The sequence below is a fragment of the Bos grunniens genome, chromosome 4, assembly GCF_055505025.1.
Source record: "Bos grunniens cultivar Pamir isolate PY7600 chromosome 4, Bosgru_T2T1.0, whole genome shotgun sequence".
Lineage (NCBI taxonomy): Eukaryota > Metazoa > Chordata > Mammalia > Artiodactyla > Bovidae > Bos > Bos grunniens.
Genome location: NC_141168.1, coordinates 48,223,727 through 48,250,317, shown reverse-complemented (window position 1 = coordinate 48,250,317; position 26,591 = coordinate 48,223,727). Strand labels below are relative to the sequence as shown.

General features: G+C 36.0%; 1 protein-coding gene across 4 annotated transcripts in view; it reads right to left on the bottom strand.

Annotated features, from left to right (window-relative positions):
- Positions 1-26,591, bottom strand: part of STK31 (serine/threonine kinase 31) — a 72,489-nt gene that overhangs the window by 25,461 nt on the left and 20,437 nt on the right. For 2 of the 4 annotated variants that reach the window (XM_086396272.1, XM_086396273.1), the window contains exons 11-21: positions 23,383-23,505; positions 12,361-12,540; positions 10,722-10,838; positions 9,596-9,715; positions 8,388-8,519; positions 7,089-7,190; positions 5,504-5,584; positions 3,721-3,846; positions 2,995-3,120; positions 1,393-1,479; positions 530-679 (exon numbers count right to left, since the gene is read on the bottom strand). In XM_086396272.1, the coding sequence (XP_086252398.1) occupies positions 530-679; positions 1,393-1,479; positions 2,995-3,120; positions 3,721-3,846; positions 5,504-5,584; positions 7,089-7,190; positions 8,388-8,519; positions 9,596-9,715; positions 10,722-10,838; positions 12,361-12,540; positions 23,383-23,505 (1,344 nt within the window). The remainder of the gene's footprint in view (positions 1-529; positions 680-1,392; positions 1,480-2,994; positions 3,121-3,720; positions 3,847-5,503; positions 5,585-7,088; positions 7,191-8,387; positions 8,520-9,595; positions 9,716-10,721; positions 10,839-12,360; positions 12,541-23,382; positions 23,506-26,591) is intronic. The other 2 variants (XM_086396274.1, XM_086396275.1) reach the window with 1 other exon arrangement.

Below are 26,591 nucleotides of genomic sequence, written 5' to 3'. Positions count from 1 at the left end.
TTCTAGCAGTTAAATGTTTCTTGATGATGACAAAATAATTGTTGTTTGCTGCTGTTATTTGTTCTCTAAGATATGTCCCACTATTTTGTGACTCCATGGACTGTAGCCCATCAGGCTCCTCTATCCATGGGATTTCCAAGACAAGAAAGCAGGAGTGGGTTGCCATGTCCTTCTCCCAAGGATTGAACCCATGTCTCCTGCACTGGCAGACAGATTCTTTACCACTGAGCCACCAGGGAAGCTCCAACTGACAAAATAATTAACGTGAATGTTGTCAACGCCATCGACTGTAATTTCAGGTTGCTCCTAAAACTTAGGTTGCTCCTAAAACTTATGGTTAAAAAAAATTTAATGCACAACTTTATAAACTCTTGTCCTAGCATCTAGCTGATAACAGAGTAATAGCTTACACCACATGACATACCTTAACCAAAGGCAAAGATCTTATAATAAATTACCATATCATGCAAAAGTGCCTAATAATACTAAATGAAGTCTAGAACTTATTTATAAAACCACTATATTTTACCACAGATTTGGTGAAGTCAAAATCTCCAACAATTCCATGTTGACGGTTTAAAGCAAAAACATTGTTCTGATGAAGTGATCCATGAACTATGTCAGCCTTGTGCAATGTATGAAGGCCCTGGGCTACACCTTTCATGACCTTTAAAGCTTCCTATAGATAATACAAAAAAGTCAGGAAGTAGACAAATCATTTTAATAACTGAACCTTTTCTCTAGTTAAAAGACTTTTCAGAAGTGACTAAGCTTCTTCTAAACGAACCTTTAAAAACAATACAGCATAGATAAAGAATTAAAGGCCAGAAGTCCTGATTATGTAACTGGTAATATCATGTAAACATATGTATCACATATGTGTGTGTATATATATGTTTAATATGACTTAGAGACTATAGTCTCTAAGAAGACTTGGATTACAAACAATGACCATAGACCATCTAGAAAAGAAAAGAGGCCGAAAGAATTACTGTGCAGAAAGAATCAGGTCATTGTTTACTGTTATTACTAATTCAAATTTACAACAGAAATTAAAGCTACTGCTTAAGACCAAGTGCTATACTATACAATTTACATACGACACTGCCTAATAGTTATAAGGATTATGCTTTGGTGCCAAAAAGTTCCAACCCCAAGTCCCAACTCAGCCTCTGGATGAAGGACCCTGTACTAGTCACTTTAATCTCTGTGAGCCTCACTTTTCTAATCTGTATATAATGCGATAACTCATATCCCAGGGGTGATGTGACAATTAAATAATCAAAACTGTACATTGAAAGTGTGCAGCAAACCCTCAACAAACTTAAGGTGATACTTTCTCACTAGACACATCCATGAAAATAATGTGTTTTTTTTTTTTTTTTTACTTACCTCTGAAGTTAAAGGCATGGTGGACTGAACAGCATTCAGATTTGCCCTAGGATAATATGGGACCATCAGATAAGCCATAGGATCAGACTAAGAAGCAAAACAGAAAATGAGAATCTAAGTGAAAAATTCTTTAAAATATCTTCAGTATACAATGACTGTACAAAATAATTTTTCCACAAAGAATTACTTCTCTGCTGAACAAAATCTTTTAAATTTAACTAGGTCTCATTTGTTTATTTTTGCTTTTTTCTTTTGCTTGGAAGACTGATACAAGAAAACATTGCTAACAATTTACGTCAAAGAGTGTTTCATATATGTTCTTTTCTAGGAGCTCTATGGTTTCCTGTCTTACATTTACGTATTAAACTATTTTGAGTTTATTTCTGTATATGGTGTGAGGGAATGCTATAATTTCATTGTTTCATATGTCGCTATCCAGCTTTCCCAGCACCACTTGTTGAAAAGACTGTCTAAATAAACGTAAAAGCTTTGCACAGCAGAAGAATCCATCAACAAAATTAAAACAACCTATGGAATGGGAGAAAATATTAAAAAATGATGTGACTAACAAAAGTAGTTCATATCCAAAATATACAAACAGTTCATACAACTTGATATTAAAAACAATACAAAAATAAGCAGAAGAATAGATATTTTTTCAAAGAAGACATATAGATGGCTAATAGGCACAGGAAAAGATGTTCAATATCACTAATTATTAGAGAAGTGCAAATAAAAACCACAATGAGCTAGCTATCACCTCACAGCTATCAGAAGGGCTATCATCAAAAAATCTACAAATAACAAATTTTGGAGAAGATATGGAGAAAAGGGAGCCCTTATATTGTTGGTGGTAATGTAAATTGGTACAGCCACTAAGGAAAACAGACGGGAATTCCTTAAAAAAATAAAAATAGAACCACCATACAATCCAGCAATTCTACTTCTGGGTATATATCCAGAAAACAGTAACAACAACAACAACAATCCTAAAGATATACACACTTCAGTGTACAAAACAGCACTATTTACAGTGGTCAAGACATGTATGTAACCCAAATGTCCATTTATAAATGAGTGAATTAAGAAAATGTGGTATATACAATGGGATATATATTGCCATTTGCAGCAATGTGGATGGACCTAGAGCATATTATGCTTAGTGAAATAACTCAGAGAAAGACAAATAACTATATGATATCACCTATATATGGAATCTAAAAAATAATACAAATGAATATATATACAAAACAGAACCAGACTCAGACATAAAAAACAAACTGTGGTTACCAAACAGGAGATGGAAAGTGCAAGGGACATATTAGGGGTATGGGGTTAATAGATACAAACTGTTATATATAAAATAGATAAGCAACAAAGATTTACTATGTAATACAGGGAATTATACCCATTATCTTACAATGGAATATAATCTGCAAAAATACTGTGCTATGAAATTAATATACCTGAAATTAACACAAAATTGTAAATCAACTATATATTTAATTTAAAAAATTAAAAGGAATTACTTCTATAAAGCTTGTAACTAAAACATATTTTAAATAAAATGTTTTCTGAAAGAGATTAGCATAAAAACTTTACCTTACACAAAAATAAGAATATCAGTGGTAGCAACCCAGATTCTCCTTTAGCTTCTCTCCAAGCTGTGTGATAGGCAGCTGCTCTCTGAATTACCCTGGCTTCTGTGTCGACATCCACAGAATAGCCCTTTTACCAAAAAAGAGGAAGTGGCAGTCCTAAGATTAAAATCTCACTCTAAGTATATATCATTTCAACTTTTTATATGTTAAAATATATCTAAATTTATTCTTTAATTGCATGAGTAGTTTTCGTATCTGCTTTTAATGATATAATTTAAAAAGAAAAGAACAATTCTACCAGTAGCTTAAAATATAGTCTACAATATATACCCACTAAGACCAAATTAATTATCCAACTATTATGATTAACAGTTTTGCAGGTCAATGAAGAGAAGAAATCAAAGAATAAAAGACTGTTGGCAAAACAGTTGAGATTTCAAATAGAAACCTAAGAAAAATAAGAACTTTGAATCTTAGCTAGATCATATTAAGTTCTCCTGAAAAAAGAAAAGCAAGTATATCCTATTAAAAACATATATTATTTAGGGAAATGAGGGAAACTTTAAATACAAGGTAGTTACAGCAGCCAAACTGGAAACATAATCATGATACCAGTTAATTCATATAATTTAGAAAATAAACAGTGGGTCTTTACTTTGCTGTAAAAGTACCACCACCACGTGGTACTTCTCTGAATCTTCCACAAGTCCAAAGAACTTAAACTTACCTTTAAAAGAATTATCTGCCCATTAACCTCAGAACATATCAAAGGACGCTTGCTGCTAAGCTCCTTCATAGGCTCAGCATCAAGAAGATCTCTTTCCAAGCTCATTGTAAGAAGACCACCAGAGTTCTAAGAACAAGTTTTTGTTACACTTCAAGAAACCAAACAAGCACTTTCAAATAACAAAATTAGTTACATACTATCAGATGGATTGGATATCATGAACTCTACTGGAGATACCAATAAAATAAAAATATTTAAAGTTTTATATTTTTCTATGTCCTGGCACTTGAATTCCCACCCGGAATGTAATCACCATACACTTAATCATGCTACCCCTCTATACGAGATTCTGAAAATGACTGGGATGAACCCTGCTTCCAAGGAACCCTGATGTTACTTGGGAAACTTAATGTGTTTCCTAAAAAATATTAAAATGATGAAAAATAAAAAGGCGGCTGTAGAATGGGAATGAGAAGTCTAAAAATTAAGACTACGACAGTTCTAGGAACTAACAGAGTTCTAACACCCCTGCCTCTGTTTGAAATGGAATCTTCAAAATTGAAAATTTCTTTCAAATAATTTAATTCTACTATGTATTCCTGATACTTTTGTGCACTAAAACATGACTATCGACATTTTAAATCAAGCTGAGTTTTACTGTGGTATAGTCTTACTAATCATAAGAGGGATTGTGAAATTATCTTCTGTTTTTTTAAGTGTTGTCACCATATTTAAGTAATCCACAATATATAATCAACCTACAGGGGATTTCCTAAAGCACATATCACAGGAAAACACCTTAAAATAATAAAGGGTATCCATAAGCCAATCATATGATTATGATTAACAGTTTTGCAGGTCAATGAAGAGAATCGTAAGCCATGATTAATCTTCCAAAATAAAACAGATTAGCGTATTTTTGAAATTAATTTTCAAGCCCCATATAGTATCACATTATTTACTCATGCATCCTACATAAAATAGTCTCTAAGCAAAATTAAATAATTGCAAGGAAAATCTCACATTATTTAAAAGTTTAGTCTGAAAAAGATTATTCAGTAATTGCTTTAACAGTTTACAGGACTTTAATCTTATATATTTATCAGTTCAGATATCTATGTGAACATTCCTTTAGGTACTATATTTAAACTATTATCATGAATTTAATGACAATGTTAAAGAATAAACATCTCCTCTAGACCCTCATGGGCAGCAGACAAAATAATAAAACACAGAGTTAACAGACTCAGCTCTGAGAGCCAGAGTTTACCAATCCTGCTCCACAATGTCCTAATACATTGATCTCCTAGTTTTGAATCCTGACTGCCTAGAAAATCATACTCACATTAACATATCTACCTTAACTTCTACCTCAACTTCCCTAGAATAATTTTTCCAGCCTGCTTTAAAAGATACATTCTGTTTATAAATTCTTCATGAGTATCAGAGTCCTACTTTTATTCTAACTCTTGGAACAGGAAATAAAATTGCTTCATCAATTCAAAAGATAAACACCTTTAATTCAAATAAGTGCCATGCAAAATGTTTTCTCTTTAATCATGAGAAAAAGAGAAAATACAGAAAACATGCAAATTGATATAAAAATTAAAATACAGTATGCAAGTATGAAAGACAGCCTTGAGAAAGTTCTAATACTAAAAACCATTCAGCAGAAACATTTTTATAGCAAGATTATTACAGATTCAACAATGATACATAATTGTAACATCATCACTTTTCAGCACTCTGCATAGTAGTAATTCTCAAAGGAAACAAAGCTTACCATGTACTTAAGTAATCCTATTTCAGGATGAAGTAGAGGAAGCTCAGGGAACCATTTTTGTACTAAGCTACTCAGCTTCGCCTAAATTTAAAAAAATATGTATTTTTTATTATAGATCAATGTATATTCAATCATACATCCTGATACCTCCCTTATTAAATAACAAGACTTCTAATCTAATAATATATATATAATCTAATAATATATATATATAAATATATATAAAATCACTGATTTTGCCTTCTACTACAATAATTGAAAACCAAGCAGCAACTTGGATCTAAATTAACCACCTTACTAATAGAAGAAAAAGTTTATTACAAATTTTAATGGCTTGGCTTACATATACAGGCACAAAATCTTGCCTAAGGTCAAAGTCCACACTCACTTTCAAGCTAAAATGAAAAAGTGTGATGAAAAATCAACTGGAATCATAAACTGTCACTAGTTCTCAAAATGTAAGAACACAGTAACATTTTAAAATACTGGCTATTTCATGTAGGAAAAAAAAATCATAAAAGCCTGGAAAGAAAAAAATAAACATGTAGCTCTACAAAAGCTACTTTAAAGTAAACGTGTCAACTGAACATCCTTAGAAAAGTCACTTATCACATGTTTTATTCTGTAAAATTTCCAGACATTTATCAAGTTCATGGGATAGTTATTTTATCCAATATTCACAAGGTGAATAATGAAGTACACACAGGTAAGTTTGCTAAATATCACATAATAAAGTGCCTATTATTTTCATAGTACTTTTATTCTTCAGAGCACTGTTTCTTACCTTTCTTCCCATAATATCCCTAAAATATAAAATTCAATATTCTTTCCATTTTAAAGACAAGATATGCTGACTGATTCTTCCAAAGTAACAAAAATCAGTGGTAAAACTTACCCTCAACCTAGTAGTTTTGTAATATTCAACTAAATTATGGTGCCTTGTTAATGTTTTCACTGCAGTTTTAAGCTAAAATAATAATCATAAAGATTATAATAAAGGAAAAATCTTTGGGCTTTATGTTAAACAGAAAACAAGTAGTGTGCAAAATTATGAGATAATCTTGATTCTTGTAAAAATAAGACTTAAAGGAAGATAAGTCAAAAGTTTAATGTAATTATACTACTGTTACCACCGACTGAGAAAGTTAAAGATGATATTTCTTTATACTTTTCTGCAATTTTCACATCTGGAACAATGGTTATGAAATATTTTGTCATCAGAAATTAATATCTAAGTTCACATAAATATTATTGTATCAACAGTTAGTCACTTAGTTGTGTCTGACTCTTTGCGACACCATGGACTACAGACTGCCAGGATCCTCTGTCCAAGGAATTCTCCAGGAAAGACTGCCAGAGTGGATAGTCAAGCCTTTCTCCAGTGGATCTTCCCAACACAGGGATAAAACCCGCGTCTCCTGCATTGCAGGCTAAAATTACCATCTGACACACCAGGGAAACCCCCATACCAACATAACTATGCCAATATAATCTCTAGCCTTGTGATTACAGTCCACTTCATAAAAACAGATATTTGAATCCAATTTTAAAACTAATTCAACATTTCAAAGAATCAAATACTTACATATTCCTCCTGCTCATGATAAATTCCCTCAAAGACACTATTCCGTAACTGAGTTATTTCTTGTTTTATTTTTTCAATCTCAGATCCATCATGGTCATCAGACTTTAACCAGAAAGAAAAAAGTAACGTTACAGGCTTATTAAAGTAGACTGAAAACAAATTCTTCCTAGTAAGAATTAAGGCAACTTCTATGGCAAATCACTGTCTGATTTTTACATATCCTTCCATATCTAGCACTAAAGTCCCTCATAACATAATTGTTGAATTAATATTAGTTTAATATTAGTTTATTCTAACCCTGAATTTTCTAAAACCTACAAAAAGGGATTATAAAAATGTAGCCATAAAGTCTATTACATAGATTTTTCTTATCTCTTAATTTGCTGTAAGTTTTCTCTAAGATGACCAACTGCCACCATAAAATAAATATTAAGAATAGGAACCAGAATACAATTAAATTCCATGGAATATTTCTCCATGTAAAACTTGATTTTAAAAAATCAGTAAACATGTGGCATGCCTAGGAAAAACAATGTAGGACTCTGAAAACATTAATGATAACAAATAAGTCTCCTTAAAAAGTACATGTCTTTAAGGTTAGATGTATTTCTATAACAGTTAAAAAATTAAACTAAAAAAGACCTCATGTCCTATAGCCCAGAATAGGATAAAACTAGAAAAATTTTAAACTATTAAATTAGTTCTACTCCATGCTTAACTGCTCCAATGAGGAAGAAAGCTAATTCAAGCTGGATTAAGATATAATGTAAACCCCTTTGATAAGTAAATGGAATCCTCAAGGGAACAAAGAATGGCAGTTTATTCACAAAGTTTCAAGCCTAAAGGCTAAAAGTGTCCTAATTCTTTTTGTTCTATTACATTTGAAAACAACTTAAAATATCTGCAAGAAATACTATGTCCAGGCTTTAAAAAGAGAGTTAACAAAAGACATCCTGATCTTTATGACAAAATTCTACCTTTGGGGGAGCACCCTGTCACCTCTCAGCATGTAACAGGCTTATTTTTAATAGACATTGTAACAGTCCAAGTAAAAGTTTTTTAAATTATTCAAAAACATTTATGTTACCAACAACCAAGGCAACCATGTAAAATGCTTTTAGAAAACATTTCATGACATAGGAAAATGTTTTACATTATTAACCTAGTAACTTACAGAGGGAAAAAGAGATAAAATATATAAAACAAAAAGTGAATAATTTTAAAGAGTGTATTTAAGAAGCAGACCCCAAGTAAAATTAGGTACACACAGAATTCATTAAGAACCAACTGTTTTCTTACTTCTTCCAAATTATTCTTTTCAACCAATTTCCATCTCAGTCGAGCCTTTAAGCTTTTCAGTGTCTTTTTAATGGAGAGCAAGTGATCCACGCTGGGGCTCTTATTTAAACATTCAATAATCTGTTTCTTAAACTGAGAGAAAGAGTTGTTATATTTTCAACACACAAATAGCAATATTTATTGAACAGTCACCTTTGGACCACTCTCTCTATTAAGATTCAACTAATATTTACTGAGCTCAGACTGAAGTTAAAAATTTTACAATTTTCAACAAAACAATTCTACCCACTGTCTTCTTGATTTTCTGCGTATCTACTTAGAATAATATCATTCTAGCAATCGAAGTAGCAAAGGTAAAAAATATTTCAAGCTGGACACATAGTGAGACGCACTTCGCTACAGAAAATGCAAAAGGGAATTTCCAGTGAGGATGTAAACTGAATTTATCTTTTCCAAAAGTAGTTTGACAATATATATCAAGTTTCAAGAATATTCATTCCTTTTGACTAAGTAATTAACAATTTTTAGGAATCTACTTGAGGAACTAAATAAGATTATGTACAAAAACTACATACAGTTTCATGGTAAAAAAAAAATGCAAGTAAACCTAATATCTAACACAGATGAAAGGTTAAATAACATCATATATCTATGCAAGAGATGATGTTTTATTCACTCACACAGTATAAAAAAATTATTAATCATATGGGAAACTGTTCATGAAAAACCATTAAATGACAAAAACCTTTTCAAAACAGTTTACAAAATGATGCAATACACATAATATTCATATGTACATATAATTTACCATTCAAAAAGGAAATACTCTGAAAACTAGCACTTAATATCTCTTAAGCTAATGGGAATACAATCAATGTTTTTATTTCTCCTCCTTATCTTTCTGTATATAGCAAGTTTTCTACTGTAAACTTGTATAGGCATAAAGAAAAAGATAAAAGTTATGTTTTGGAGAGCATAATAAAAACCAAAGATTAAAAAAAAAATCTCAATGTATTTTATCAGTAAAATTGCCATTCCCACTATAGGGTGAGTTTAATTATATACCAGCTAACAATGGCTATAATTTTTTTCCAGAAATAGTAAATAATTTATCTACACACTGGGTGTTAACTACTTAAGAAAAGTTTAAGTATTAAAAATTTCAAAGCATCTGTATATAAGACCAATTATATAAAGCATACTCCAACCTCAACACTGTCCTTGTACTTGGATTGTACTGTGGCAATAAGGCTTTCCTCTGAACGGATCTTTTGTAGTACTTGACTACATGTTTTTAAAATGATCTCCTTGTCTGCATCACCTTGTTCCTAAATGAAATTACACACACAGAATTATATATAAAGGAGTACAAAATAATTAAAACTTTTGATAACAATGGAAAAAATTCAAAATGATACCTTTAACAAATTTATATATTTCAAAATACTTCTTAAACATAGATCTTTTTCGAGGGAGAAGAGAAACTGATGTCAAAGATGTTCATATGGGAAATTTTATTCCCATAACACTATTATTCCTAAAGCTGTCTAAACTAGAGCATTAAAGGAAATCAGGAATACTACTATGCTAAATATAAAAACTAAACAATATACAGAACTTCAACACTATTTTTATTAACAACCATGTCTAAAATCAAGCCTCACAGAACCATCTAAATAAGGACAACTTTACAGTTGACAGTGGGGAAATACAGTATTTTTTTGCATGTATTTTTTAAATGTCACTCTGTATAGAATTACAAAGGGAAAAGAGAAACAAGCAAAATAAAGAACATAACCAACCAAAATAAAGAACATAACCAAAATAAAAAACATAACCAATTTAGTAAGCAACCTAAAAAGCTGGTCCCAGCGAGCAGTATTAACATTACAAAATACACTAATTTTTGGCTTTATACAGCAATAGAGAATATATACAGTACGGAAAGACAGCTACTAATTAATCTTGTGTATTCACTTCCAAAAGGTCTCTCAGATTTTATTTCAAGCTTTTATAAACTCTGAAGAATCTTATCTTATGGTTACTGGGTATGACAGACTTAAGAATTAAGTGCTATTGAAATCCGATAGAATCAGATTAATCTAAGAGTTGTTTTCCTAGAATTAAACATGAGATTTTTTTTTCCTTGATGTGAAATATCCTACTAAAATGAAAATATCACCCTGTGGAAGAATAAGACTTCTCATTGTGTTTGGATTAGAACTTGGCAGTATTAGTATATCAGACAGGCTTTTACAAGGAAAGCTAAGTCTAACTAGTAAAAAAACAAAAAACAAAAAACAACACTTTGCTTTAAGGAATACCAGTACTCACAATCAGAGATATCTCCAGCTCCTTGCAAACACCTGACTCAGTGTTCTCCAGGATTTCATCAATATTATCAATTGTGTCATCAGAAATCAGTGATTTTTCCACAGACAGATCAAAGGCCTCATTTGTAAAAATAAAAACATGAAGTATCTCATTTAATTATTTCAATTAGTATTATATTCTTACACTTGGAGCACAGAATTAGCCTATGTATTGCATAATGTGGGGGAAATAAACGTAAGAAATATAAAGTACTACCTTCAGAAACCTTATGCATGGGGAAAAAAAAAAGGTACACACACCTCACACACTTAAAGAAAATACAGATTTTGTTAAAGTAAGTAGTGGTTAAGAGAGATGAGAGGACAATACAGAGGGAAAGTATGAGAAAAAAACAGGGACAAGACCAAGATGTTTTGAGGGAATAATAAAAGAGACTGTCCAACTGGTAAAGAACCTTGACTGCTCAGGTGGCAAGTTCAAATTGGACAGACAGTAGGTAAACAAAACCAGCCTTTATACAAAGGAATGGGTATGATTATACCTGATATTTAATGATGACTCACTAGAATTGAGGAATCTAAAGAATAAAAGTTAAAAATTAAACTCTGATAGTTTTCATCTCATTAGGAAAACTAAGGTAATTCCTATCAGGAAACAGACTTTATAATAAGGTATAAAATAGAATAAAATCATGGGTCAAAATTATAATGTAGAACATAAAGGTCATAAGCAGTCACTCTGATTTCAGAGGTTCAGATTTGTGATTACGGAGGTCTAGATTTGGGAAATAGCAATGGAAATGAAAGATAACAGACAACCTAAACAGAGGATGATTCTGAAACAAACGAAGACAAAGAAATAACTTAGTTACGTTAATGTATCCATAACAAAGCATCAAAAAAGAATTCTAGAAGTAGCTTATATTTGGAAACCAATCACACAGAGAGATAAATGATACCATAGGTGTCTTTGTCCTTGCTCAGGAGGTTGCAAACAGACAGAAGAACAAAGAATCAGTAACAAAATTGGGCAAAAATTCAGTTAGGGTTCTGAGTACATTATACAAACCACATGTCTCAAAGCCTTTTATAAAATTATGTAGTGTTTTTACAATAATAAATAAGAACTAAAAAAATTATGACATCTTTTCTAATATTTAATAACCGAGACTAATATTTCCCATTTTAGATATCTTTAAGATATTTAAGATAACTAAAACCTGAATGACTTAAACACTGCCAAACATTTTAATCATGACTAGTTAGCCAACTAATGCTAAAACACATGTATCTTTCTAAAAAAGAAACCAAAATGAGGAAAGCTGTATCTTCTAAAGCACATACCATTACCTCTACACTATAGCTGTAAAACAAACACTTCACTTGTAATAAACTCCAGATATTATCTTACACCTGTAGCTTGACTGAAGCTGTTTTCATATACGTCCTAAACAGAGAATGTAAATAGGTAAATCCCTCACTCTTCTATCCCAGCATTCTCATTCTTATTTTTGTCTCTTTTTTCTCTCTCCTCCACCCTCCCTTGCTTTCAGAAAGAAGTAAATTACATGTGGAAAATTTAAAAACATATATTCCCTGGTTTATGCCACAACATCACCAGGCAACAGAACTCCTGTTACCTTTAAAGTATTCTGGAACCATGCTATAAGACGTTGTATACAAGTCTCTGTTTCACTTCTAACACTGGTGAACTCCTCTCTTTTATTACACCTCCAGTCATTAAATTTCTCCAGTATTTCTTCAGAGTTAATTCCTTCTTTGGCCTGTCCATATACTGCTTCTAAAGAGGCTGACAAATCCTGCAGAAAGATACTTCTGTTTATTAAAGTTAATTAACTTTATATTAAGAGTAAAGCACCATATTAGAATCTGAGAGACAGTGAAGTAATATATTGAATCCCTATCTTGGAGAAGTTTATAAATAAAACTTTGAATATCTAGACATAAAAGCATAAAACTACCTAGGAGGTGATTATTTGGATTATAATAGTAAAAGTTCATTAAATGAATTAAGGTTATAAACAGAAGGCTTTATAGTCTTAGGCTTTTAATTGAGTAGAAAGTATCCTCTTTTCTCTGACTTTACATAAGAATCTATTTTGTCCTGACATGGAAGTTTCTAAGGGCTGCTACTGCTGCTGCTAAGTCACTTTAGTCGTGTCTGACTCTGTGCGACCCCAGAGACGGCAGCCCACGAGGCTCCCCTGTCCCTGGGATTCTCCAGGCAAGAACACTGGAGTGGGTTGCCATTTCCTTCTCCAATGCATGAAAGTGAAAAGTGAAAAGTGAAAGTGAAGTCGCTCAGTCCTGTCCGACTCTTAGCGACCCCATGGACTGCGGCCCACTGGGCTCCTCCATCCATGGGATTTTCCAGGCAAGAGTGCTGGAGTGGGGTGCCATTGCCTTCTCCGTTCTAAGGGCTACTGCTAAGTAAAAATAAACATACCAAATTGTACAAATAATTCTAATTAAGGAAAGACATTAAGCATATATATATCTAGACAGCATATTAAAAAGCAGAGACATCACTTTGACAACAAAGGTCCATACAGTTTTGATCTTCCCAGTAGTCATGTATGGATGTGAGAGCTGGCCAATAAAAAAAGCTGAGCACTGAAGAACTGATGCTTTCAAACTATAGTGTTGAAGACTCTTGAGTGTCCCTTGGATGCAAAGAGATCAAACAGTTAATCCTAAAAGAAATCAACCCTGAACATTCACTGAAGGACTGATGCTCAAGCTGAAGCTCCAATACTTTGGCCACCTGACATGAAGAGCCAACTCACTGGAAATGACCCTGATGCTGGGAAAGACTGAAGGCAGGAGAAGGGGGCACCAGAGGATGAAGTGACTGGATGGTATTATCGACATGAATTTGAGCCAACTCCGGGAAATAGTGAAGGACAAGGAAGACTGGCATGCTGCAATCCATAGGGTCGCAAAGAGTTAGACACGACTGAGCTACTGAACAAGAACATACATTAAAAAGCATTTTTAGAAAGGACTAGAAGAGACAAGATAGCTTGATGGCTCCCTCCAGGACTGAGACCTGAGAAACATCACAGAGACAAGAGGAAAACTTAAGAGATCCCAGAAATTTTTCACAAAACTGAAAAACCCTTGGAAAGAAAGAAGATGGTTGGTATTTAGCACTGAATGAATACAATCACTGCAAGTAGGAGACAGCCTGTACCACAGCAGAGAATCATCTTGGGAAAAAAGAATTTTCTTCATATGTTCTTCTCCCTTCCTCACACTGGGCAAGAAAGCAGCAGCACAAGCAAGAGGCAATGAGTTTATACAAGTACAGTATGGAAAACTAGAGGAGGCAAAAACAGACAATCAGGATAGAAGAGATGGCCAAGCATTCTTCCCCTTCCCCTGAATACCCAGCAGCATTTACACCTAAGGGTAGCAGCCCCTGGAAAAGAGGAAAGGCTGAGGGAGAGGGACTGAGAGGTCCTCTGAAGAGTAAAATTATCTAGAACAGAAGCCAATAGGAAGCAGTTGAGCCCAGACTGTGTTATGGTCTTCTTGACAGACCGGAACCTGGGGACAGGAGTCGACGAAAAGGCGGCGAAGAAAAGAAGTACGCGGGGGACCCAAGTCTCTAGTGGGACAAGGGTGCTTTATTTATGGCAGTGTGTGCTTATATATTGTAATACAAGGAAGCTTTAGGTAAATAATAAGGTTAAGTAAAAAACACCAAAACCAGACGCATAATAACAGTAACTAGGGGAATAACAATCATCACAGGGCCAGAAGACAATCCATGTATTGGAAATAGGAACATGACTAAGTAGTTTTACAGAAAAGCAAAAGGTTACTGAAAGGAATCCATGTGTGTGTTCTGCCTCATGACCTCAGTCCTGAGAGCTGCGTGCAGCTCTGCTCATTCCTGTTTTCCAGGAACTGATAAGGAACAGAGGGCCCTTGAGAAACAGAAAACAACATATAGGGTTCCTTAAAATTAAATGTTCCCTGACAAGACTGCAACCCTGTAAGTTCTGAGAAGCAAGCCTATCCTATTCCCTAAATCCTCCTGAAGTCTCCAAAAGTATGCGCCAACCTTTCACTCTTCCAAGGTCCCTCTTCCACACTAACACATATGCACATAACAGCACACCAAGATAGTTGATAATTCCTCAAGAGAATATGGAGTCCTGAGGAGAAGTACAGGGGAGGATGAAATGTGGCAATAACACAGGCACTCTGAAAGAAATATAGCAAACTAAGCCACCTTATTGATATTTCTCCTGGTAATCTTGATTCCAGCTTGTGCTTCTTCCAGCCCAGCATTTCTCATGATGTACTCTGCAAAGAAGTTAAATAAACAGGGTGACAATATACAGCCTTGATGTACTCCTTTTCCTATTTGGAACCAGTCTGTTGTTCCATGTCCAGTTCTAACTGTTGCTTCCTGACGTGCATACAGATTTCTCAAGAGGCAGGTCAGGTGGTCTGCTATTCCCATCTCTTTCAGAATTTCCCACAGTTTATTGTGATCCACACAGTCAAAGGCTTTGGCATAGTCAATAAAGCAGAAATAGATGTTCCTCTGGAACTCTCTTGCTTTTTCCATGATCCAGCGGATGTTGGCAATTTGGTCTCTGGTTCCTCTGCCTTTTCTAAAACCAGCTTGAACATCTGGAAGTTCACGCTTCACGTATTACTGAAGCCTGGCTTGGAGAATTTTGAGCATTACTTTACTAGCGTGTGAGATGAGTGCATGTGTGGTAGTTTGAGTATTCTTTGGCATTGCCTTTCTTTGGGATTGGAATGAAAACTGACCTTTTCCAGTCCTGTGGCCACTGCTGACTTTTCCAAATTTGCTGGCATATTGAGTGCAGCACTTTCACAGCATCTTTCAGGATTTGGAATAGCTCAACTGGAATTCCATCACCTCCACAAGCTTTGTTCATAATGATGCTTTCTAAGGCCCACTTGACTTCACATTCCAGGATGTCTGGCTTTACATGAGTGATCACACCATTGTGATTATCTGGGTCGTGAAGATCTTTTTTGTATAGTTCTTCTGTGTATTCTTGCCACCTCTTCTTAATATCTTCTGCTTCTGTTAGATCCATACCATTTCTGTCCTTTATCGAGCCCATCTTTGCATGAAATGTTCCCTTGGTATCTCTAATTTTCATGAAGAGATCTCTAGTCTTTCCCATTCTGTTGTTTTATTTCTTTTCATTGATCACTGAGGAAGGCTTTCTTATCTCTCCTTGCTATTCTTTGGAACTCTGCATTCATATGCATATATTTTTCCTTTTCTCCTTTGCTTTTCGCTTCTCTTCTTTTCACAGCTATTTGTAAGGCCTCCTCAGACAGCCATTTGCTTTTTTGCATTTCTTTTCCATGGGGATACTCTTGATCCCTGTCTCCTGTACAATGTCACGAACCTCTATCCATAGTTCATCAGGCACTCTATCAGATCTAGTCCCTTAAATCTATTTCTCACTTCCACTGTATAATCATAAGGGATTTGATTTAGGTCATACCTGAATAGTCTAGTGGTTTTCCCTACTTTCTTCAATTTAAGTCTGAATTTGGCAATAAAGAGTCAGATATGCAGCTGACACCACCCTTATGGCAGAAAGTGAAGAGGAACTAAAAAGCTTCTTGATGAAAGTGAAAGAGAGTGAAAAAGTTGGCTTAAAGCTCAACATTCAGAAAACGAAGATCATGGCATCTGGTCCCATCACTTCATGGCAAATAGATGGGTTAACAGTGGAAACAGTGTCAAGACTTTATGTTTTTGGGCTCCAAAATCACTGCAGATGCTGACTGCAGCCATGAAATTAAAAGACACTTACTCCTTGGAAGGAAAGTTATGACCAACCTAGGTCAGTTCAGTTGCTCAGTCCTGTCTGACTCTGCGACCCCATGAATCACAGCACGCCAGGCCTCCCTGTCCATCACTAACTCCCGGAGTTCACTCAGGCTCACGTCCATTGGGTCAGTGATACCATCCAGCCATCTCATCCTCTGTCGTCCCCTTCTCCTCCTGCCCCCAATCCCTCCCAGCATCAGAGTCTTTTCCAATGAGTCAACTCTTCGATGAGGTGGCCAAAGTACTGGAGTTTCAGCTTTAGCATCATTCCTTCCAAAGAAATCCCAGGGCTGATCTCCTTCAGAATGGACTGGTTGGATCTCCTTGCAGGCCAAGGGACTCTCAAGAGTCTTCTCTAACACCACAGTTCAAAAGCATCAATTCTTTGGCACCAACCTAGATAGTATATTAAAATGCAGAGACATTACTTTGCCAACAAAGATCTATCTAGTCAAGGCTATGGTTTTTCCAGTAGTCATGTATGGATGTGAGAGTTGGACTATAAAGAAGGCTGAGCGCCAAAAAATTGATGCTTTTGAACTGTGGTGTTGGAGAAGACTCTTGAGAGTCCCTTGGCCTGCAAGGAGATCCACCAAGCCATTCTAAAGGAGATCAGTCCTCGGTGTTCATTGGAAGGACTGATGCTAAAACTGCAACTCCAATACTTTGGCCACCTCATGCGAAGAGTTGACTCATTGGAAAAGACGCTGATGCTGGGAGTGATTGGGGATAGGAGGAGAAGGGGACGACAGAGGATGAGATGAGAGGATGAGCATCACCGACTCAACAGACCTGAGTTTGAGTAAACCTCGGAAGTTGGTGATGGACAGGGATGCCTGGCGTGCTGCGATTCATGGGGTCGCAAAGATTCTGACATGACTGAGCGACTGAACTGAACTGAAGCCACCTTACAAAAAGGAAGCAAAATCAATGGCCCAGATAATAGTAAGAACTCAAAATACGCATAACAAATCTTCTCAAAAATAGAAAAAATATTGGAAACATAAAGCAAAACCAAGTAATTATAAATAATAAACAACTGAAATTATTAAGCGTGAAGAAATAATTTTTGAAATAAAGAACACAATGGTTTGGTTAAACGGCAGAATACAGCCAAGAATCAATTAGTGACTACTGATTAGGAGAAAAATTCGACTCATATCAACAACTGCAGAAGTAAGAAAACAATGGATTATTATTGTCAAAAGTCTTAAGAGAAAATGGCCTTTGCATCTAAGATATTTTATAGCTCATTAAATAACTGTTGAAAGGAGTTTAAATGTAAGCAGTGGCTTAAATATTTGAATTGTTTAAATATGATATCCTGAGACATTTAATAACTTACAAAGTCAACCGCTCAAACCCTGCTTGAAAGGACTCTCAGAGAAAGTACTCTAAAATACAGAGTGAACCAAAAGATATCCAACAATTTATGAAGAGTCAGAAAATAACTCAACTCTACAAAGTTTGATACTTGAGTTTTCATATATGATACCTGTAACAATCTGTGAGTAAAATCGTAGACAACAATTGTGATTGTTTGGTTAGCTGGTATTTGGGAGAGAAATACAGACAGACAAGACCCACCAGAGGCAAGTGAGAATGTTCTAAGGTATGAAGGGAAGAGAGAAGAAAAGGAGGGAAAAAAAAATCATGATAAACAGAAACACAAAAGTTATCACAGAAATAAGTTCTAATAAAATAGTAATTATATATAAATCAATTAAGTTACCCATTAAAAGACAGATTTAAATGTTTGATTCTTTTAAAAAATGATCCACTGGAGTGTTGTCTAACAGAGACATATAAAATAAATGGAAGAAAAAAAGAAACTATGTATAAGGCAAATATTAACTAGAAAGACAAGTAGGATAAGAATTTTAAAAGGTGGGGGGTGATTTGGGAGAATGGCATTAAAACATGTATAATATCATATAAGAAACGAATCACCGGTCCAGGTTTGATGCAGGATACAGGAAGCTTGGGGCTGGTGCACTGGGATGACCCAGAGGGGATGGTATGAGGAGGGAGGTGGGAGGGGGGTTCAGGATGGGGAGCATGTGTACACCCGTGGCGGATTCATGTTGATGTATGGTAGAACCGATACAATATTGTAAAGTAAAAATAATAATAATAAAAATTTATTTTTAAATAAAATAAAAGGAAACAAAAATAAAACTTTTATCCCAAAACACCTTAAGGGAAAACTACTATTACCTAATAGTTTAAAAATACATAGTTTAAAATACATAACAATCATGAATTCATTAACACTTAACAATAAGCTCTGAAATATTTTGAAAAATTAAAGAAAACTAGAATATATATTAACTAGAAAATATAAAAAAATCTCAAAACTTACAAAATGATCAGATAAAAAACTAAGCAAAGATACAGAAGATTAAAGCTTCAGATCACAGCTTAAGCCATAGATCAGAAACTGCACACAAAAAACCTAGAATATATTTTCTTTCTGAATTTATACAGTCATGAAACATTAACTATCTATTGTAGGCCACAAAAGAAGCCTCAATAAATGCTAATGAAATCAAATATCGTGACATTTCACTTCTTTGACCTTCGTTATAAAAGTATAAGTTATATTACTTAAGTACTTGAAGAAAATAAATAAAAATCTAACTATTTTTCAGCAAAATGAACAGAAATTTAAGAATAATCTGGTGACAAAAGGGAAGAATAGAAAGGGAGACAAACCAGATTTGGCAAAAAGTCTTTTAAGATTAAACTTTAAAAAGAAGTTTTAAAATGATCTTGGTTGCCAATCCTTTAACTCTGTACCAGTTAATGAGAAGAAATAAACTATTACAGAGTAAAGGTGCACTGTTGCTGCTGCTAAGTCCCTTCAGTTGTGTCCGATTCTGTGCGACCATAGAGACGGCAGCCCACCAGGCTCCCCCATCCCTGGGATTCTCCAGGCAACAACACTGGAGTGGGTTGCCATTTCCTTCTCCAATGCATTAAAGCGAAAAGTGAAAGTGAAGTTGCTCAGTCATGTCCGACTCTTAGGGACCCCATGGACTGCAGCCCACCAGGCTCCTCCATCCATGGGATTTTCCAGGCAAGAGTACTGGACTGGGGTGCCACTGCGTTCTCCAGAATCATGTCTAAGGCCAGTCAATTTTCCCCATGCCATTTTGCTGATAGCATCTGTTTTGCTATTCCCCTTAGAGCATCTCTGGTATAGTAAACAAACCTCTGTTGGTTATAGTAAACACAGTTTACCCAATCAACATTTTTATTAATGGTGGACCACCAGAATAATACCTACTCGAACCCTACTGCTATTTGGTTTCTAGCTTTGGATTCATTAGGAATACCTACAGGGACCCCAGTAAAATAAATATATATGGATCAAATGACCCACCTGGGGCAAGAGTGTTCCTTTTGGCTCTATGGTTAGTCTGCTTAAGAGATGGATCCGAGTGTCGAAATGCCAGGGTGAAAAGGATAGCCAATTTAACTAGGGTGCAAATTCCACTCCAATTGGCTGGTAGAGTCTCAAGCAATGGTCCTCCACAACACCAGATGTCTTCCCAGGCCATAGTTAATGCAGAATGGTTGTTCATTTCTCAAAGGACTGGCCTTCACTGCACCCGGACACATTCCCCAAGAATGCTAACTGTTCCCCCCACCTAGAAAGGCACGAGGTATAGTTCACATTATGGAATGGGGGTTTGACAGTCCTTGGGGGTTATGCCTAGGACGCTTCACAGTCATGAACATTAGACAGGTGAATTCTTACATCACTGTCCTTTTCTACGCAAATCTTATTTCACCATTCTGGAATAACCTATACTATTTATTCAATTCTATTTAAGAAAATGTTTCAAATAATGGCTCCAATGGTTCCTGAACCATACACAGTAACAGGAAAACTACATATTAATCAAATTGCCAACATCCGCTGGATTATATAAAAAGCTAGAGAATTCCAGAAAAACATATATTTCTGCTTCAATGACTAAGCTAAAGCCTTTTGACTGTGCAGATCACAATAAACTGTGGAAAATTATCTTACAGAGATGGGAATACCAGACCACCTTACCTGCCTCCTGGGAAACATGTATGCAGGAGGTCAAGAAGCAATAGAACAGCATATGGAACTGTTCCAAATTGGGAAAGGAGTACATCAAGGCTGTATATTGGCACTCTGCTTATTTAATTTATATGCAGAGTACATCATGAGAAATGCTGGATGAAGCACAAATTGGAATCAAGATTCCTGGGAGAAATACCAGTAACCTCAGATATGCAGAAGATACCATCCTCATGGTAGAAAGCAAAGAAGAATTAAAGAGCCTCTTGATGAAGGTGAAAGAAGTAAAAAAGCTGGCTTAAAACTCAAAATTCAAAAAACTAAGATCATGGCATCCAGTCCCATCACTTCATGCATGGCAAACAGATGGGGATACAATGGAACAGTGACAAACTTTATTTTCTTGGGCTCCAAAATCACTACAGATGGTGACTGTAGTCATGAAATTAAAAGACGCTTGCTCCTTGGAAGAAAAGCTACAACAAACCTAAACAGCATATTAAATAGCAGAGACATTACTTTGCCAACAAAGGTCAGGTCCATATAGTCAAAGCTATGGTTTTTTCAGTAGCAATGTACAGATATGAGAGCTGGACAATAAAAAAGGCTGAGCACTGAAGAATCGATGCCTTTGAACTGTGGTGCTGGAGAAGACTCAATCTTGAATTGAGTCTCCCTTGGACAGCAAGGAGACCAAAACAGTCAATCCTAAAAGAAATTGGTCCTGAATATTCATTCTAAGGACTGATGTGGAAGCTGAAGCTCCAATACTTTGGCCACCTGATGCAAAGAGACAACTCATTGGAAAAGACCCTGATACTAGGAAAGCCTGAAGGCAGGAGGAGAAGGGGATGACAGAGGATGAGATGGCTGGATGGCATCACTGACCTAATGGACATGAGTTTGAGCAAACTCCAGGAGACAGTGAAGGAAAGGGAAGCCTGGCATGCTGGAATCCATGAGGTCGCAGAGTCAGACACGACTGAGTGACTGAACAACACCATCTTCAACCAGGTGGACAGAAAGACACAAGTGCTCGGATGTCCCTTAATAACCTTTTATCCAATTTTACAGCAAGCTTATCCCCTCCCTACAGTCCACAACAAGATAGCTAGTATTCAGCTTGGTATTAAAGATACTGTCAAAAGCAGTAAAAATTCAAAGATACATAAAATGTAGAAGAGGGTTATTCTGTTCAAATGATATAATCACATAGAAAGTTCAAAGAGTATCAACTGACAAAAACTAAAAAAGAGTTCAGCAGAGTTGCCAGAAAAACATCAATATATAAAAATCATTAGTATCCCTCTATACCATCAAAAGAACAAGGGAATTGAAAGATAGCATTCACAAAAGGAACCAAAAGTGTAAACATCTTGGAGTTAAATCAAGAAAATGCATGAGGACTTAGAGAAAAATTTTAAAAAACATTAAAAGATATAAAAGATCTCAATAAACAGAAAGAAATACTATGCTAATAGGTGGAATGATAACACGGTCGTGCTCATTCACTCCAAATTAGTCATTTCTGAAATGGTAGGATTTGACTGAAGATAAGGTTCCACAGAAAGTGAAGAGGAACTAAAAAGTCTCTTGATGAAAGTGAAAGAGGAGAGTGAAAACGTTGGCTTAAAGCTCAACATTCAGAAAACGAAGATCATGGCATCTGGTCCCATCACTTCATGGCAAATAGATGGGGAAACAGTGGAAACAGTGTCGGACTTTATGTTTTTGGGCTCCAAAATCACTGAAGATGGTGATCGCAGCCATGAAATTAAAAGATGCTTACTCCTTGGAAGGAAAGTTATGACCAACCTAGATAGCATATTCAAAAGCAGAGACATTACTTTGCCAACAAAGGTCCGTTTAGTCAAGGCTATGGTTTTTCCTGTGATCATGTATGGATGTGAGAGTTGGACTGTGAAGAAGGCTGAGCGCCGAAGAACTGATGCTTTTGAACTGTGGTGTTGGAGAAGACTCTTGAGAGTCCCTTGGACTGCAAGGCAATCCAACCAGTCCATTCTGAAGGAGATCAGTCCTGGGTGTTCTTTGGAAGGAATGATGCTGAAGCTGAAACTCCAGTACTTTGGGCACCTCATGCGAAGAGTTAACTCATTGGAAAAGACCCTGATGCTGGGAGGGATTGGGTGCAGGAGGAGAAGGGGATGTCAGAGGATGAGATGGCTGGATGGCATCACTGACTCGATGGACGTGAGTCTGAGTGAACTCCAGGAGTTGGTGATGGACAGGGAGGCCTGGCATGCTGCGACTCATGGGGTCGCAGAGTCGGACATGACTGAGCGACTGAACTGAACTGACTGAAGGTTCCACAATATCTTATGAGCTACTGTACTCTATCTACAGATCTTAGAAGCCATTATCACTCAAGGATCAAGATCCCTCTCTGACATAAAGGCTTTATTAGATTTTCTGCTAGAAAAATGGCTAACCTGCTTGCTACTGCTCCTGTCTCTGTGAGTTTTCCCAATGAATGCTGCTCTAACAAGCCTTAGATGCCTGACTATTTACCTTGTTTGCAGGATACATACATACATATATATAAAAACATATTAAATATATCAATATAAAATTTTAACATCATTAAAAAGAAACTAGGATTCATCAAAGAAAAGAAAAAGTTCTGCAGCCATCAGTACTGTCTGAAGTCTAAAGACAAATGCTAATTTCAGCTCTCAAATGGTAAACATATTTTAATATATATTTAATATCTTTTAAAATTCCAACCTGCAACGTTTTTAAGCGTTTATTAAGAGATAACTCATCAACTTCCAGAATAAAAACTTCTACTGCCATGTACAGCTTCTGTTGTACTTCATTTCTTTCAGCAATCAAAATATTCCCTTCATTCTGAAGGAAGGAAAAAGGGAATAACCATCATTAATATATCAGGTGTTTTTACACACTGAACTATATGAAAAGAACTGATCTCTTAAAATTAGCAAAATTTAACATTACATTCTCCAACATAATAATATTTAAGACAAACCCCTCTCTTCTTAGATCACCAAACTGACAAAGTTTCTTTCCCTTAATTAGAAATAAGATTTAAATTCCACAATTCTGCTCTGTTAATCTTTACTTTTCCGAAACAATAAAATTTTACTTAAGAAAATTATACAAGTGTCTCTGACTAATTACATACTGCCTCCTTCCTACTCCCACTCCATGCTTAATTCCTTCATCTATTTATCTTTCAAGATTTAGTTAATCTCCAGCAGGATAAAACTTCCAATTCCCCCAAAAAGCTATGCCTGGAAACAGATATGAGAGATATCCAAGAACCTTATGCATTAGCTCTATTATAGTTCTTAATAAACTATATTAAAACTACCTATTTATATATTTGTCCTATACCCGAAGTAGAGAGAGGAATAGGACGTTTTAAATTTGTGTCTCTACTACTTGTAACAGAGGTACACACACTTAAAAGTCCAAATTTTAGAATATTCTTTTTTGTGTAAGCTGCAACCCACTCCAGTATTCCTACCTAGAAAAATCCCATGGACTGAGGAGCCTGGTAGGCTACAGTCCATGGAGTCACAAAGAGTCAGACACGACTGAGCAATTTCACGTCACTTCAACCAGACCGTTATATAACTAATTATGAAGACAAAAGAAAAGACTCTATTTCATCCAAAGTACACATGGCGGGCTTTTCTGGTGGTTCAGTGGTAAAGAATCAGTCTGTCAATGCAGGAGATGTGGATTCGATCTGGGAAGCATGCCACGGAGCAGGTAAGCCCATGTGCACAACTACTGACCCTGTTCTCTACAGCCCAGGAAGCACAACGACTAAAGCCCTGGTGCTCTATATAGCCTGTGCTCCTCAACAAGAGAAGCCACGCAATAAGAAGCCCACGCATCACAACTAGAGAGTAGCCCAGAGAGAGTGTGCCAGAACTGGAGAAAAGTCTGTGGAGCAATGAAGACCCAGCACAGGCAAAAATAAATACACAAATAAAAAATGTTTTAAAAAGTACACATGGCAATCAAGTTAAAGAACTATGCAAAATATATAAATGAAAATAACAATCTTAAGATGCAAATTAAATACAACAAGGGAAATAAAAAGACAACTTTATCTGAGGGACAATTATGCCTCTATCCTTAATAATCTACAGTAATCTACTCTTCAATCTGTCAAATGAACTTTAGGGCAATAAAGCCCAAAAGTAAGTCCTGAAATGTCAGCAGTAGTGGAGACAAATTGTTTTAAAAAAATCACATTTGTCCTACTAGAATACCAAATCTGACAGACATATAAGACCTTTTTCCCTCCGTGTCCTGAATCACTTTGCTGCTGCTGCTGCTAAATCGATTCAGTCGTGTCTGACTCTGTGCTACCCCATAGACGGCAGCCCACCAGGCTCCCCTGTCCCTGGGATTCTCCAGGCAAGAACACTGGAGTGGGTTGCCATTTCCTTCTCCAATGCATGAAAGTGAAAAGTGAAAGTGAAGTCGCTCAGTCGTGTCTGACTCTTAGCGACGCCATGGACTGCAGCCTTCCAGGCTCCTCGGTCCATGGCTTTTCTAGGCAAGAGTACTGGAGTGGGGTGCCACTGAATTTTCAAATGACAAAACAAAAGTTAAAAAGCAGTTCTTTTTCAAGTTTCATCTTACTACATGAAAATAATTGTGAAATATTTTAATGATGGCAGTATGGTTTAAATGGAAATAGAATACACTTTGCAATCAAGACATCTGGTTTAAAATCCCAGATTAACATTTAGAAGTATGTAATCTTCAGCAATTTCCTTAAACCTTGTGGGCCTCATTTTCCTGAGGAGCAAAAATGCCCATGTTTAAAAAGTACCTATACATAAAAGTACCTATACATACGTGTTTCTAAAAGATTCAAAAATTATTACTCTGTCACCTGTTTTCGTCTATCATCAGAAGTGACCAGTAAAGGTCTAATGTGTAAAGTAACCCAAATCTAATCCCCTAACCAAATTAAATCAGAGAAGGCAATGGCACCCCACTCCAGTACTCTTGCCTGGAAAATCCCATGGACGGAGGAGCCTGGTAGGCTGCAGTCCATGGGGTCGCTAAGAGTCGGACACGACTGAGCAACTTCACTTTTACTTTTCCCTTTCCTGCATTGGAGAAGGAAATGGCAACCCACTCCAGTGTTCTTGCCTGGAGAATCCCAGGGACGGGGGAGCCTGGTGGGCTGCCGTCTATGGGGTAGCACAGAGTTGGACACGACTGAAGTGACTTAGCAGCAACCAAATTAAATATTCCTGGCATTTCCAAAGGCTTAGTTATCTTATCTACTTTTCTCATTCAGAGCCAGTTAGGCTGCCAACTGGCCAAACTAGCTATGACTAGGGAATAAGACCTTTAGGGTACAATCTTCAGAGGCAGAAACCACCAATACTTAAGATAGGACAACTCCAAACTCAAGAATAGAGCTCATAGGTACTATGGAAAGCTATGATTATTGTATCAGATATCTTATATGAAAAACATGGAGTTCTACTCAGCTGAGTATAATAAAGAAAATTCCCAAAGGAAACAATATTTGTACCTACACTAATTAAGAATTCACATGAAATATTCCATTCTTCATATCCCTTCCCTACCCACATATAAAGGAAAGGAAAGGAAAGTGAAGTTACTCAGTTGTGTCTGACTCTTTGTGACCCCATGGACTGTAGCCTACCAGGCTCCTCCGTCCATGGGATTTTCCAGACAAGGGTACTAGAGTGGATTGCCATTTCCTTCTCCAGGGGATCTTCCCTAACCAGGGATCGAACCTGGGTCTCCCACATTGCAGGCAGACGCTTTACCGTCTGAGCCACCAGGGAGGCACCCACATATAACCACCTTTCAAGAACAGATGATTTAGAGAGCATTTACTAGTAAGGCAGAGTCCTATACTGTAGCATAAAGCATGCCCCTCTGACCAGAAGATCCACATTAGCAGGTGT